General features: G+C 51.6%; 1 protein-coding gene across 19 annotated transcripts in view; it reads left to right on the plus strand.

The window, feature by feature from the left end:
• The window catches only part of EPN2 (epsin 2), a 103,387-nt gene extending 92,491 nt beyond the window's left edge, over positions 1–10,896 (plus strand). For 8 of the 19 annotated variants that reach the window (XM_074018755.1, XM_015437754.4, XM_074018749.1 and 5 more), the window contains 3 exons: positions 2,887–3,063; positions 6,008–6,223; positions 8,108–9,643. In XM_074018755.1, the coding sequence (XP_073874856.1) occupies positions 2,887–3,063; positions 6,008–6,223; positions 8,108–8,406 (692 nt within the window). In that variant the 3' untranslated portion in view covers positions 8,407–9,643. Of the gene's footprint in view, positions 1–2,886; positions 3,064–3,736; positions 3,824–6,007; positions 6,224–8,107 lie in introns of all 19 variants that reach the window. The other 11 variants (XM_065532860.1, XM_074018750.1, XM_005583092.4 and 8 more) reach the window with 2 other exon arrangements.
• Positions 10,897–13,516: the final 2,620 nt, after the last annotated feature.

Raw genomic sequence — 13,516 nt, forward strand, 5'->3', positions numbered from 1 at the left:
TTTCTCTGCATAAAAATAGATTATGAAAAGTTTAAAAGATACTACTTCCTAGGAATAATACTTAGTTCCTAGGAATAAATCTTACAAAAATCGTACAAATCTCTATGGGAGATAAAGGGTAAAAATGAAAAAGATTAAATTCCACCAAAAGATACTAAAACTTAAGTAAATGCAGAGATATCATGTGGTCTTGGTTTGGAAAACTCGCTATTATAATAACACTTCTCCCCAAATTGATCTGGAATGCAATGCAGTTCTGGCCAAAATCCCCAAAATATTTAATTTTTCTTGTTTCTTAACTTTGTGTGTGTGTGTGTGTGACAGAGTCTCGCTCTGTCGCCCAGGCTGGAGTGCAGTGGCATGATCTCCACTCACTGCAAGCTCCGCCACCTCACAGGTTCACGCCATTCTCCTGCCTCAGCCTCCCTAGAAGCTGGGACTATAGGTGCCTGCCACCACGCCTGGCTAATTTTTTTGTATTTTTAGTAGAGACGGGGTTTCACTGTGTTCTCCAGGATGGTCTCGATCTCCTGACCTCGTGATCCACCCTCCTTGGCCTCCCAAAGTGCTGGAATTACAGACATGAGCCACTGCACCTGGCCCCTTGCACATTCTTAATTATCCTCACAAACACTAATGAGAATTCTTGATATCTGATACAGCAAATCACAATCTTGTTTTGGCTGTTCTTGGCCCTCTGCTCTGCTCTAGTCATCTTAAAATCTTATCAAGTTAAAAAACAAAAGTTGGCCAAGGCTGAGGCAGGAGAATGGCGTGAACCCGGGAGGCGGAACTTGCAGTGAGCCGAGATCACGCCACTGCACTCCAGCCTGGGCAACAGAGCAAGACTGTCTCAAAAAAAAAAAAATGTGCAAGGATGGAAATAGATAAATGTAGGGAGCCCAGTAATAAGCCCACGAAGACTTGACCTACGACAGAGGAGGCCCTGCATACCATGACATGAGGAGTGGATGGACTCTAGTCCATGCTGCCGGGATGAGTCAAGAAGAAAGTAATCATAAGGGACAATCGGTAAAAGACTCAAATTGGCACCTCATAGGAGAGGAATCATGAGTGACCCATGAGTATATGAAAAGATGCACAGCCTCATTAAAGAACAGGGAAATGCAAATCAAAACCACAATCAAATAACTTTTCAGCCCACCAGATTGGCACACATGGGAAAGTAAGCTAATACTAAGCATCAGAGAGGTTATGAGACAACTCCTGGGGCAGCAAGACTGGTACCCACTGCTGGACGGAACATAAACTTGTGCCACCATGTGGAAATACTTGTAGCATTCCTCAGTGAAGGCAGAGGTACCCATGACCCAGCAACTTGAGTATACATGTGAACAAGAACAAGCAGCAAAACCAAATGAGTATCCTTCAACAGGAATCATGACTTTTTTTCATAGAATGGAACAAAACAAATTCCAGCTCCACCTCAACACAGATGACTCTCAAAATGTGGAGTGAACAAAGCCAGCCACAAAGGAATGTGTACAATATGCTTCTATTCATATTAAGTTTGGAAAATAGGGACCTGGCATGGTGGCTCACACCTGTAATCCTAGCATTTTGGAAGACTGAGGCAGCAGGCTCGCTTGAGCCCAGGAGTTTGAGACCAGACTGGGCAACACAGTGATACCCCATCTCAACAAAAATTAGAAAAAAAATTTGCCGGGCGTGGTGGCATGCCTATAGACCCAGCTGCTTGGGAGGTGGCGGTGGGAGGATCACTTGAGCATGGGAGGTGGAGGCGCAGTGAGATGGAGGCACAGTGAACTGTGCTTGTGCCAGTGCACTCCGGCCTGGGTGACAGTGAGACCCTATCTGATAAATAAATGAAAACACACACATACATACACATAATATACATGTGTGGTGTGTGTGTATTCAGAAAATAGGCACAACTAGCTAAAGGTATTCCTACGAGATAAACTAGAAGGAAAAGCAAGAGAAAGGCTAATAGTTCACAATGTTTGGGGTAGGAATGTCATTGAGGAGGCACTTTCTGGTCCCTGTGAGGCAGCAGTGGTGTCTGAACACTTGCAGTGCTCCACAAGAAGGAAGGAGATGTGGGTTTTATTTTATATGTACTCATATATACACAGATCTGTCTACACATAAATGAAAGATGCACATCACAGCACTGACACTTAACATTAGATGCACTCAGATGTTTTAGAGTCTTTGTGTGTGTGTGTGTGTTTTTTGTAGGTTTTTTTTTAAATTTTTTTCTCTGTTCTTTTTTTTAAAGCCAGTTGTGACCCACTAAATTGATTTTGTCACTCCCTGTTTGAAAGTGTTTTATTGCTTAAGTTGAGTGGTAAGTACGTAGCTGTTTGTTTTATTGCTTTTTATACAGGACTCATCCATTTTATGTACGCTTCTGTCAGAAAGCAGAAACCACTCAAAGCACGTGGGGAGAGGATGCCTCTGTGCCTCTAGAGAGCCTGGGCTGAGCTGGGAGGGCTGCCTGGGGTCCCTTGTCTGGGGAGGGAGCCTGGATTCTGTGGGGAGATAGGTTTGTTTCAGGTAGTCCATTGAAGTGGGGTTGAACTCAGGAGCCCTTTGCAAGCGCCCTGTATGGTGGGGACCTTGGAGAAGACCTCTTTCAGCTGCTTCCTCTGATCAGTACTGGAGGACAGGGAGAGGCTATCCTGGGACATCCTGACCTAGCATGCTCCCTTCCCAGGGTTGTTGGCCCTGGGCCCCAGCTGTGTCCCTCTTTGCTGGCATGGGACAGTACCCTTTCGATGGTTGTCTCTCCTGGCACAGGGCACAGACCCTGGTGTGGCCGGCAGTATCCTTTTCCCTCCTCACCCCAGCTGCCCAGACCCTCTGCAGGCATTTCTGAGCCCTGACCTTGCCTTCCAACAGGTACCAAGCCAGCTGCCTCTGTTGACCCATGGGGGGTGCCCGCTGGAGCCAGCACACAGTCTGTCCCCAAGAACTCGGACCCCTGGGCAGCTTCACAGCAGCTTGCCTCCAGTGCCGGGAAAACAGCTTCTGACGCATGGGGTGCAGTCTCCTCCACCAAGCCCGTGTCTGCCTCTGGTGAGCCCCTCACTCACCCACTTTTCTGCCTGGCCTCTGAGAGCCCATGGGCCCTGCAGCCGCTCCTGGCTCCTAGGCATCAGCCCTGTTGCTTTGCTTGCATTTGCTCCCCTCCTCCCCCTTAACCTTTGTTCCTGATCCCCAGATCCCAGGCACCCCAGTGTGACAGTGAGTGCGAGCGAGTTCCCAGGTTTTGTGCACTGGTACCTCCCTCCAAATTGAGGGGGCTTCTGATGGGGTGTTGAGAGAGGAGACTGCCCTGGGTCCACAGCCTGTGGGTCCTGTCCTTACCCCTGGGGGACTGGGCAGGCTGGCCTCTGGGCAGTCCTTCTGGTGCCTTCCTACAGACCCTTATCCAAGCAACCAGACCCAGCTTGATGCGCCTCCACCACTGCCAGCACCCCTTTCCCTTTTGGGGTGGGGGTGGTAGAAGCACTAGCAGGTGAGCATCCCACACCCTATCCTGGGAGGCCGGGCTCCCTGTCTTCCCTCCCAGCGCACTGGTGACCCGATCCTGTCTTGCCTTTTTGGCTCTCAGAATTCTCCTCCATGAGGCAGGGTAAGCGGGGAGAGGCCCCTGTTGCCAGCCCATCCTGAGGGTGTGCACTGGGCAGTGGAGTTGCCACGAAGTCCTGTGAGGTGCTCCCAGTCACTGGCCTCTATGTCCACCCAGGGTCCTTTGAGCTCTTCAGTAATCTGAATGGTACAATTAAAGATGACTTTTCTGAATTTGACAACCTTCGGACTTCAAAAAGAACAGGTATGTACAGGTGATGGTGGTTTCTGTGATCCTCCGTGCATTTGACCAGCTCAGTTATTGCAGAAATAATAGTTTTCAAAACCCTTCAACTTTCTGCATGTTCTTTGTATTTTGATCTTGGGAGTCTGAAGCTTCTCATTCTAAGAAGTCGTACATCAATAGTTAAAAATCACAAGGTGGAGTCCCCCAGGACTGTGTCTCCAGGTTAGGAAGCCCCAAGACTTCGTGCAGATTCCACAGCCCCAGCCTCCCCAGCTCACAGTGGGCCTCACGTCCGGCCTGATCCAGCACTTCCATTCACCTTCCTCCTGCTAACTTCCAGTCCTCAGAGGGCCTCCTTTTCCCAGACAGCAACCTTTGGGCATCAGTGGGGCCCGCCTCTGCCCTGTGTTGTCACCTCTCAGGTGACAGCTCCAGCCCAGCAGACCCAAAGTCCAGTCTCCAGACCTGTTTTCCTTCCCTGTGTGCCCCTGGGATGGAAGGGTATCAGGTGAATGCAGAAGGAAGGGGCGTGTGGGCCAAGGTGGGCCTGGAGGCTGGAGGGAGAAGGCCTGGGATGCATTCTTCACACACCCTATTTGGCCTGCGGTGTGGCAGCCTCTGTCCATCTCTGGGCCACATCTCCCAGCCATGCATGGCAATGTCTCTCTTTTTTCTTTCCTGTCGGCTTCTGCTGCTTGCCCCCCCCAATTTCCCTCCCACCTCTCTCCCAGTCTCTTCCTTCTCTCCCTTCTTTTTTAGCCCTCTCTACCAACTGCAGCCACAAGGCTGGCTAGGCCCTGGTGTGAGGTACAAGCAACCTGGCACCCATGACCCCACTTGACCCCCTTGACCTCCTCCAACGCCTCTCAGTTGAGGAGCTCCCCGCCGGGAGATGGAGGCAGCTTTGAGAATGTGCTGCTTTTCTGGGTCTTTGCTGAGTTAATAAGATTCCATGTGTCTTCTCTGCAGGCCAAAGTATAGCCTAACTTGTCCTTGCCTCCCACTCCGTGCCTCAGTGAGAAGGCAGCTTGGCCATTGTTACATGTCAGCTTTTGAAACATTCATCCCCTGTTGGTGCAGTGGCTCATGCCTGCAATCCTGGCACTTTGGGAGGGCCAGCGTGGGAGGATTGCTTGAGCCCAGGAGTTTCAGACTAGCCTAGGCAACATAGTGAGACCCCCGTCTCTACAAAAAAATTTAAAAATTAGCCAAATGTGGTCGTGTGCACCTGCCTGTGGTCCCAGCTACTCAAGAGACTAAGGCGGGAGGATCCCCTGAGCCCAGGAGATCGAGACTGCAGTGAGCCTTGATCGCCCAGGCTGGAGTGCACTGGCGTTATTGGTTGTTTTTTGTTTTGTTTGTTTGTTTTTGAGTCTTCTTTGCTCAGTTCACGTTGTCAGATAGAGTTGTCCTTCCCCTTGCCTCAACTTTTATGGATTAACAGTTTGAAAACATTTTCTCATGACTTTAAAATTTGTTAAAAATACTTTGTTGCTATATAATCTCTCTTTGTATGGCTCAGCAATAATTCATTCATTTGGGGGAGGACACTTTAGGTTGATTTCAAGTTTTTCTACTGTAAGTGATGCTGTTGTGAAGCTCTTTGTGCTTACAACCCTGTTCACATTTTACATTATTTGCTTAGACCAGATTCCTAGAAATGGGGTTACTGAGGGAGAGAATGACTGTTGTTAAGAACTCCTGTACCATGAAGCATCCTGTCATGGCAATCGCTTTTCTATTGGCCTGTGTCACCTCTATGGGCTGAATTTAAAAAAAAAAAAAAACAATTTGCTTTCTTTTTACTATCAAGAAGTTCATGTTTATTGTGGAAAATTTAGTAAATGGAAAATGTTTAAAAAAAACAAAAAAGTAAATTGCCCATGCCTAGCCTCCAACCCAAAATGACATCTTGGTATTCCGGAGGAATGAGCTGTACACACTCTTTTGTAACCTGCTTTTTTTCCACTTAGTATTTTGATAAGCTTTCTTTGCTCATCATTAGGTATTCTTCTGTCCCTGCATTCTGGTGTTTGGTTATATGGACACTTGATTTATCTAACCCAGCCCATGACTGGCTGTGTGTCGTCACGTGGCACTGTCAGGCAGGCATGTTCCCAGGAGGCCATGTTTTGTGTTAAGTACACAGTCTTAGGCTCTCCCTGCCACACTCACCCTGCCATATGTGTCCTTGTCTTGCAGCCGAATCTGTGACCTCTCTGCCATCCCAAAACAATGGAACTACCAGCCCTGACCCCTTTGAGTCTCAACCCCTGACCGTTGCCTCAAGCAAGCCCAGCAGTGCCCGGAAAACACCTGAGTCCTTCCTGGGCCCCAACGCAGCCCTGGTGAACCTGGACTCACTGGTGACCAGGCCCGCCCCACCAGCCCAGTCCCTCAACCCTTTCCTGGCACCAGGTAGGCTCTCATCCCAGGCTTCATCCGGCTGCCTGCTGTGCCTGAGAATGGGTGTGCAGCAGGCCTCTCGGGGGCTCTTCCCACTGTGTGACAGGGAAGGGGTGGGACTAGCTGGAAACTCTAGATTAGCACACATGCCCTTGCCGGGGCCGCCTGGGGTGGGGTGTGGAAGCCGTTGTCAGTTATGTGGGGAGGGTATGGGTGGGAAATAGCTCCTTTCCTCTCAGTTGAGACTGCCAAGCAGAAGCTGTCCCTGACTTGGTGCCCCCCGGTTGTGAGACCCTCAGGGAGTGTCAGTTCTAAGGCAGGTGGAGTTGGGTGGGCTGCTAGGGGTGAGGAAGAGCCAGGGTTTGACGTGTAGCACACCTCTCTTGGGAAAAATGTAACTTAGCCCTTGGGTACAAGCCTTCCTCCAGGTCCCTCGCTTACACTCCTGGTGCCAGAGTCTGCCTCCTGCCCTCAAGGCTCCACGTTGGCTGCTGGACAAGCCCCCAGCTGTTCAATTGGGTATCCAGGGCCATTATGGCCTGGCCCCACTCTCCTCTTCCCTGCCTGTGTGCATGAAACCCTTGTGACACCCAGCCCCTTGGCACCCCTCAACCTATAGAGCCCTTCCTCAAACCCAGGCTGTTACACACTCAGTTTCCCCTGCCTGGAATGTCCTCCCTCCTCTTCCCCAATGAAAGCATCTTACTCCTCCTTCGACACCCAGTTAGATGACCCCCCTTCTAGGAAGTCCCCCCAGCCCCCTTCCTCACATGTTTCCCAAGGCCTTGGGTGTCCCCCAGGGCAGGAATGTGTCACCCTCAAGTGTTCAGCCCCTGACTGGCCCCACCATGTAGGGATCTGAGGATCTTGGGCCACCGTCCCTGACAGTATCTTGCAGAGGAGAATGACCACTGAACTTACAGAGGCTGAGGTTGGGGACCCTTGGACAGAAGTGAGGTGTCTGGAGTTCCTGGGTCCTGGCCAACCCCGAGGTCCTGCGATGGGTGAGGACATGACTGCCCTTAGAGGAGGTGGTTCCCCGGGTGGAACTAGATTAGCTTCCAGGCTCCTCAGCCAGCCAGGAGTCTGTGTCTGCCCCAGGAGGCCTTATGCCTCTTCTGCCCAGAGAGCCCTTGAAGGCCCTGCAGGAGCTCTAGTGGTCATCTGTGTCCATCAGCTCTTGGTAGGCGCCTGGCTGGAGGCCTGAGACAGCTTTGTTGGCTGCACACCAGTCATGGTCCCTGGGGGCTGCAGCCAAGATGGAGGAGGTTTGGGCAGCTCTTCTGGACATACAGGGCCATTCTCCAGGCCACTCAGGGTAGGGCCAGGCTGCCTGGAAGAGTTGGTGCCGGCAGCACACACACTTTTGCAAAGAAAAGGCTTTCTAGTGTGAGGTAAATTCTGGAGACACTGGGAAAGACAAGGCTGCATCAGCTTCTTGAATGCAGGACTTCTAGCCTTCGCGATGTCGTATGTGGGTCCCTGGGTGCAGTGTGGGCACTGCCACACGAGCCACACACTGCCAGTCCCATGTCCCCCTCAGCAAACAGAATGAGGGAGCAGTGGCAGCTGATGGCTGGTGAAGGTGTCCTGGGTGCCAGCCCTGCAGAGGAGCCAGGGTGCCCCGAGATGGCTGTGTTCCTGGCACGGCCTTGTTCAGCTTTGTAATGCTGGACAAATCACTTGGCTTCTCACAGCCTCTATCTCCTCATCCTTAAAGTGCAGATTCATGCAGTCAGCAGATATTTGCTAATGTCTGCCATGGACTCGGCTGGCACCGTCACGGGCTCTGAGGGCACAGCAGGGACCAGAACACCCGCATGCAGTCCCTGACCTGAGAGCTCAGAAGGCCGCACCCTGACGGCTCAGCCTCTGCCCCTTCTTCTGTCTCCCCAGGTGCACCCGCCACCTCGGCCCCTGTTAACCCCTTCCAGGTGAACCAGCCCCAGCCGCTGACGCTGAACCAGCTTCGGGGGAGCCCAGTCCTGGGGACCAGCACATCCTTTGGGCCTGGCCCAGGAGTGGAGTCCATGGCTGTGGCCTCGATGACCTCCACGGCCCCACACCCAGCTCTGGGGGCCACTGGTTCCTCTCTGACCCCACTGGGCCCTGCAACGATGAACATGGTGGGCAGTGTGGGTATCCCCCCATCTGCAGCCCAGGCCACCGGCACAACCAACCCTTTCCTTCTCTAGTGCCTGGCTTGGGACCCACCCAGAGCACCTGTGCTGGAGGATGCCGAGCAGGGACTCTCGTCTGTGGGACGGGATCCAAGAGTTTGGGGATTAGGGGTATTAGGGCTTTTCAGCTCCAGCTTCCTGGTGAAAGGGCTGCCTTTACAGCCCCGACCCTCAGACCCTCGCCTTCCAAGGCGGGCCCACTTGGCCTGGCCTGCTCTCACCACCTCCTCCCAAGTACTCAGGCCCTGGCAGGGCCCCTCTGAGGCCTTGGATGAGGAGGTGGAGTCATCAGTGTTGCCCTTGCCCCCAGCCTCAGCCAGAGGGTCTCCAGGACATTGCCTGTCCCAGGACTTGGGACGGTGGCCTCATCTTTGTCCTCCCCACCCCCTAGCCCTAGGGACACCCCAGGCAGTCCTGGGTGTGGACACAATGAAGCACCTGCTCCATAAGACACTGACCTTTTGGGGAAGTGGTTGTGCATATTTTATTTTTCTTTGACTCGTGTGAGTTCAAAGTAAACACCACCACCGTGGACAACTCTTGAATTAAATCCACTAGAGCGAGCTTTAAAACTAATCTGAGCATAACCCCCAACGTGGCTCTATGCTTGTGTACCTTTGCACATATTTTGTTTAGTACAGTTTCATATTTGAGTTTGCAGAATTATCTAATAGTCTTTTTTTGGCTAATATTTTTATAACGTGGTTCTTATTTAACTGTCTAGTTTTGATAGAATTTACCAGGTCTGGCTGATTGAAGATATTGGCACGTGTTATTTTAGTGGTTTAAATCCTCTTATTTATGGTTTTAACTCTAAGAAAATTTTAAAAGGAAGAGATGTTTGGATGACAAAAAAAAATGCCTTATTGAAAAACTAAAGCAAATTCTTTATAGGAAGAAAATATGGGAATTTGATTACACATAGATGATGTTTATTTAAAAAAAAAAAAAAAAACTACAACAGCAACAAAAAATCCTAGCCTCCAGTTGCCTTTTCCTTTCTTTAACTCCTGTTTTTGGTGAATTACTAAACTGATTGACTTTCAGCCTTTTTGGGTAGATCCTGAGCGAGAGGCTATTTTTCTTACTGATATACCAACATCCTGAAAGTTAAAGAAAAAAACCTAATGTATGAATGTGACTCACCAGTTTTTATCAACTAATTCCTTTTTTTAATTAAAGGCATGCAGGGATTAACAAGGACTTCTGTTTACAATGGAAATCTGAAATGGAAGAAACATCTTTAACCTTGTTTGTCTGTGATCTCCTCTGTCTTAATCCACGCTCAGGCTAAAGATGGGGATAATGTGGAAATGGCAGTTGTCCTGAGGGCATGGGGGTGGGGGTGTTTCTGTGCCCACGGGTCCCTGGGCAATAGTCCCTAGGCTAAGACGGGAGTGGGGGCCTAAGGGACCAGGGCTGGCCCTGATCCACCTACCTGCTAACTCCAGACATTATTTTTAAGTTGGAGACCTAAAAATAATTCTCTTGTATTTTGGAGATGAAGAAAAAAGTCATTCACCCGGGACAGATTTTTAACAAACATGCGTTAATATTACCTCCCTCTTCTAAACTCCTGCTGTCCTCACCTCACCCACCACTGTAAAAGTATTACGTCATGCATTAAAGACCAGAAAAAACTTGCTTTTACCCAGGGAAGAGACATTCCCCCAATCCTGTGTCTGGGCAGCTTGCCTGGTGGACGTTTCTGGCCCCTTTTCCACCGTGGGAATTTCTCACCTCCAGTTCTAAGGGCAGCCGACCACCTGCCAGCCCCTCTCTGGTTCCAGAAGATCTAACCCTTCGCACTAGTGTAGGAGAGATCTTAAATGGTCTCCGGGCTGCTGGGACATGCAGGCTGTGAGTGAGGACTGCACCCACTCATGCTGTTCCTGAGGCCGACCTCTCCAGTCCCAGGAGCCATGTATAGAGTTCCTGACCAGCCACCCTCTGCCAGAACTGCAGGCCTGGGGCTGGGCCTTAGGCTCCCGCTGCCATTCGGGTAAGCCGGTGGCTGGTCTCTTCTGCCAGGGGAAGGGTGGGTGGGGAGGTGCAGTGGGATGGGAGGCGGGATGCTTGCCCAGAAAGGTGCTTTCCTTCAGATGGTGCAGGGTCTGGGCCAGCCTTACAGGTCAGTAGACCAGACTCGACTACTTGGGGTCAGTGATTCTTTTGTAACAGAAGAGCCCTTCGTGACACGACTTTGAGGCCCCAACATGACAGCCACTGGGCCACCAGGACCCAAGAAGACAGCCCCCCACCCCATCTTCTGGCACAGGCCATCCCGAGTGCATGTCCCTGTTGCCCACTGCACTGATCATGAAGCCACCGGCCACTGCCACGCGTGTTGGCGCCTGTGCCATCATGCTCCCTCCTGATGGGCACTGTGGTGGAGGAAGTCACCCAGCTGTTTCTCAGTCCCAGAGGCCGGTGGCTGGTTTTGAACTTGTGTTGACTGTTGATACTTATTTACTGTATAAATATAATTTATCATTTGTACCATGATGCGGTTTCTGGCTGTGTCCTTCTCCCACCTTACCTTCATCAGTCCTGTTCCACTGGAGGGGGGTGGGAGGTAAGGGAGCCGATTCCTGTGGAGCTTGGTCTGCAGTCAATGAGGCCACCAGCCTGGTCCTAGTACCCGTGTGAGCCGCGCATTTGGTTGCCCCTGAACCTCAGGGAAAGGGGGCGGGAGGCCTGCCCTTGGTGAGGTGCTGAGACTGGTGGCCTGCACGGGTGTGCTGGGGGAAGTGCTAGCCACTGCCCCTTACCCTTCCTGCATCCGCCCTCCTAATGTGGCCTGGTCACTGGTGGAGACTGCTTTGGATGAGGTGGAAGTGACAGTGTGCCAGGTCCCCAGAGGCTTCCTGTGCTCTACCTCCTCTCGTGTCCATGCTGCAGAAGAGCTGCTCTGGGAAGCCACCACCTGTCAGCCGGGGCAGCGGAGGGAGGGAGTGCGTGGAGCTGCCCAGCCAACTGTGTGTTCCTGAGAGGAAGGGGCCTGTTGGAGCCACTGGTTCTTAGGTGGCTTGCTGTGCAACAGCTGACCGACACAGAGGGCCTGTGCCTCAGAGCCACTGACCAGAGGAGGGCAGCAGCGAGAGGACACATGCACCTCCAGGCAGCAGAGGTGGAAGAGGTGCTCCGGTCATGGGAGGAGGCAAAGCCGAGGCAGAGGCGGCTGGGAGACGCTGATGGGAAGGGTTGGAGAGGCCCTGAGACGAACCTGGAGGGAGACCTGGGACTGCCCTGCAGCCCTCTGCTCTCTGTGTGAGTGCCTGGCTCCCAGTGTCCACGCAAGGACAAACGGACAAGCTTGACTGAGAGCTAGGAGGCTAGGGGCTGGTAGCAGGGGGTGCCCATTCAGTGCAGGGGACAGGAGAGAGAGAAGGGTGTGTGGGATGCTCTTGTTTACGCTGCAGTAACACATCTCCAGGTCTCAGCGGCTTCCCACAAGTTTTTCACAGAAGTCAGTGACTCAGGGACTCAAGCCTCTTTCATGTTGAGACACTGAAGGTAGCTATGAAGGGAAAAATGGACAAGGGCCAAGCATAGATTTCTTACAGCCAGCCCTGGAATTGCCGCACTGCCACCCACACCAGTGCCAGAATTAGGCCCTCGGCCCCCATCCAGATGTGGGGGGATGGGCAAGTGCAGGCTTCCTTTGTGGCGGAGGGCAGGAGTGGGGGAAATGGGCTTGGTTAACATTGCCAGTCCGGGTCACAGCGGACTCTGGCTCCCAGAGAGTTATTTCAGTCTTCTTCTCAAACAGACCATAAGGTCCTGTGTCCTGGGCTCTGTGGGGTATAGAGCCTTCTCCAGCAAGGCAGACACAGCCTATAAACTAGAAAGACCTATGATCTGTGCCCTTCCCCCAACAATAACAACAAAGCGGGGCAGGGGTCGGTCCCCACAGTCCAACTCCATTTGGAGGAGCAGAGAATGGGAGAGGCCCCACAGTGCTGGAAGCTGCAGCAGACGGAGGTCGCCTTGCGGTGAGGAGGGAAAGGACCTAATGGTGCCCTGCTCTGGGCTCTGCCCCCTGGTGGGGAGCTGGCCTTTTTTGTATTCCCTTGGCTGCAGCTCTTGGGCCAAGCTCAGCTTTCTCACCTGCTGCCTGTGGGTGGATGGTTCCGGGCCAGGACCTGTTTTGAGTGAGCCAGAGGCTTCAGTCCAGGCTCATGGGCCTTGTAGAGGCACAGTTCCCTCAAAAATGTGACAGTCTTTGTGCTTCTCATCAGTTCCATGTGCAAATAACTGCATTATTTTGGTCAGAGTGTTATTTGGTGGCCCCCGATGGACCTTGTCTCCCAGTGTGGTCTCCCTTACCTGATGGGCATGGCCATATGACTAGATGGGGCCGGTGGCATGATGGCAGCAGGGGTTTGATAAACGCCTGCACACGGAGCTCGACGTCCTGGCATGTTCCGCTGGCAGCCCACCTGTCGTACTATGAGAAGTTCAAACACGTGGCAGAGGCGACATGGGGGAGAACGGAGGTGTTCTGTCAGTAGCCCCCATGAGCCCCAGACAACAGCCCACCAGGTGAGTAATCATGTCGGTCAGCTCAATGGAACAGCTCCAGCTAGAATCAAGTGTAACACAGCTGCCCAGCTGAGCCCAGTCCCCTATAGGATCATAAGTGATAAATGATAGTGGTTTTAAATGACAGTTTTGGGGTAATTTGTTACACAGCAATAGACAACTCAAGCACACAAAATTATTTCCTAGACATAAGCTGTCTTATTTCCTTGCTGCCTTACCTCCATGCTTCTCAATGGTAGCTACCATGAGGTCATCTGGGATCATGACGGGAGAGCCACCCCCTTAATTCCATATTTACCAAAAGACCAAGTTATTTTGTTCAGATGATAAGTTTTATTACGCCTTTATTGTTCAAAGCAATTTTCAATCTTATCTCATTAGAGTTCTAGAAAGTCTCCTTTTGCAATGTTTTGATGCTAATTTTTTTTTTTAGATTCTTTGTTGCCTTTCATTTCTGCTTGCAAACTAGCCAGTTCTTTCCTCCTTACTGTGATAGCATTCCAAAATGCAGTCAACAGTAGCCAACTCACACTGCACATCCTCTCTGGTCTGTCCCTTTCCCCTAGAGCTGCTGGCTCTG

This window comes from Macaca fascicularis, chromosome 16 (assembly GCF_037993035.2).
Source record: "Macaca fascicularis isolate 582-1 chromosome 16, T2T-MFA8v1.1".
NCBI classification, from domain to species: Eukaryota; Metazoa; Chordata; class Mammalia; order Primates; family Cercopithecidae; genus Macaca; species Macaca fascicularis.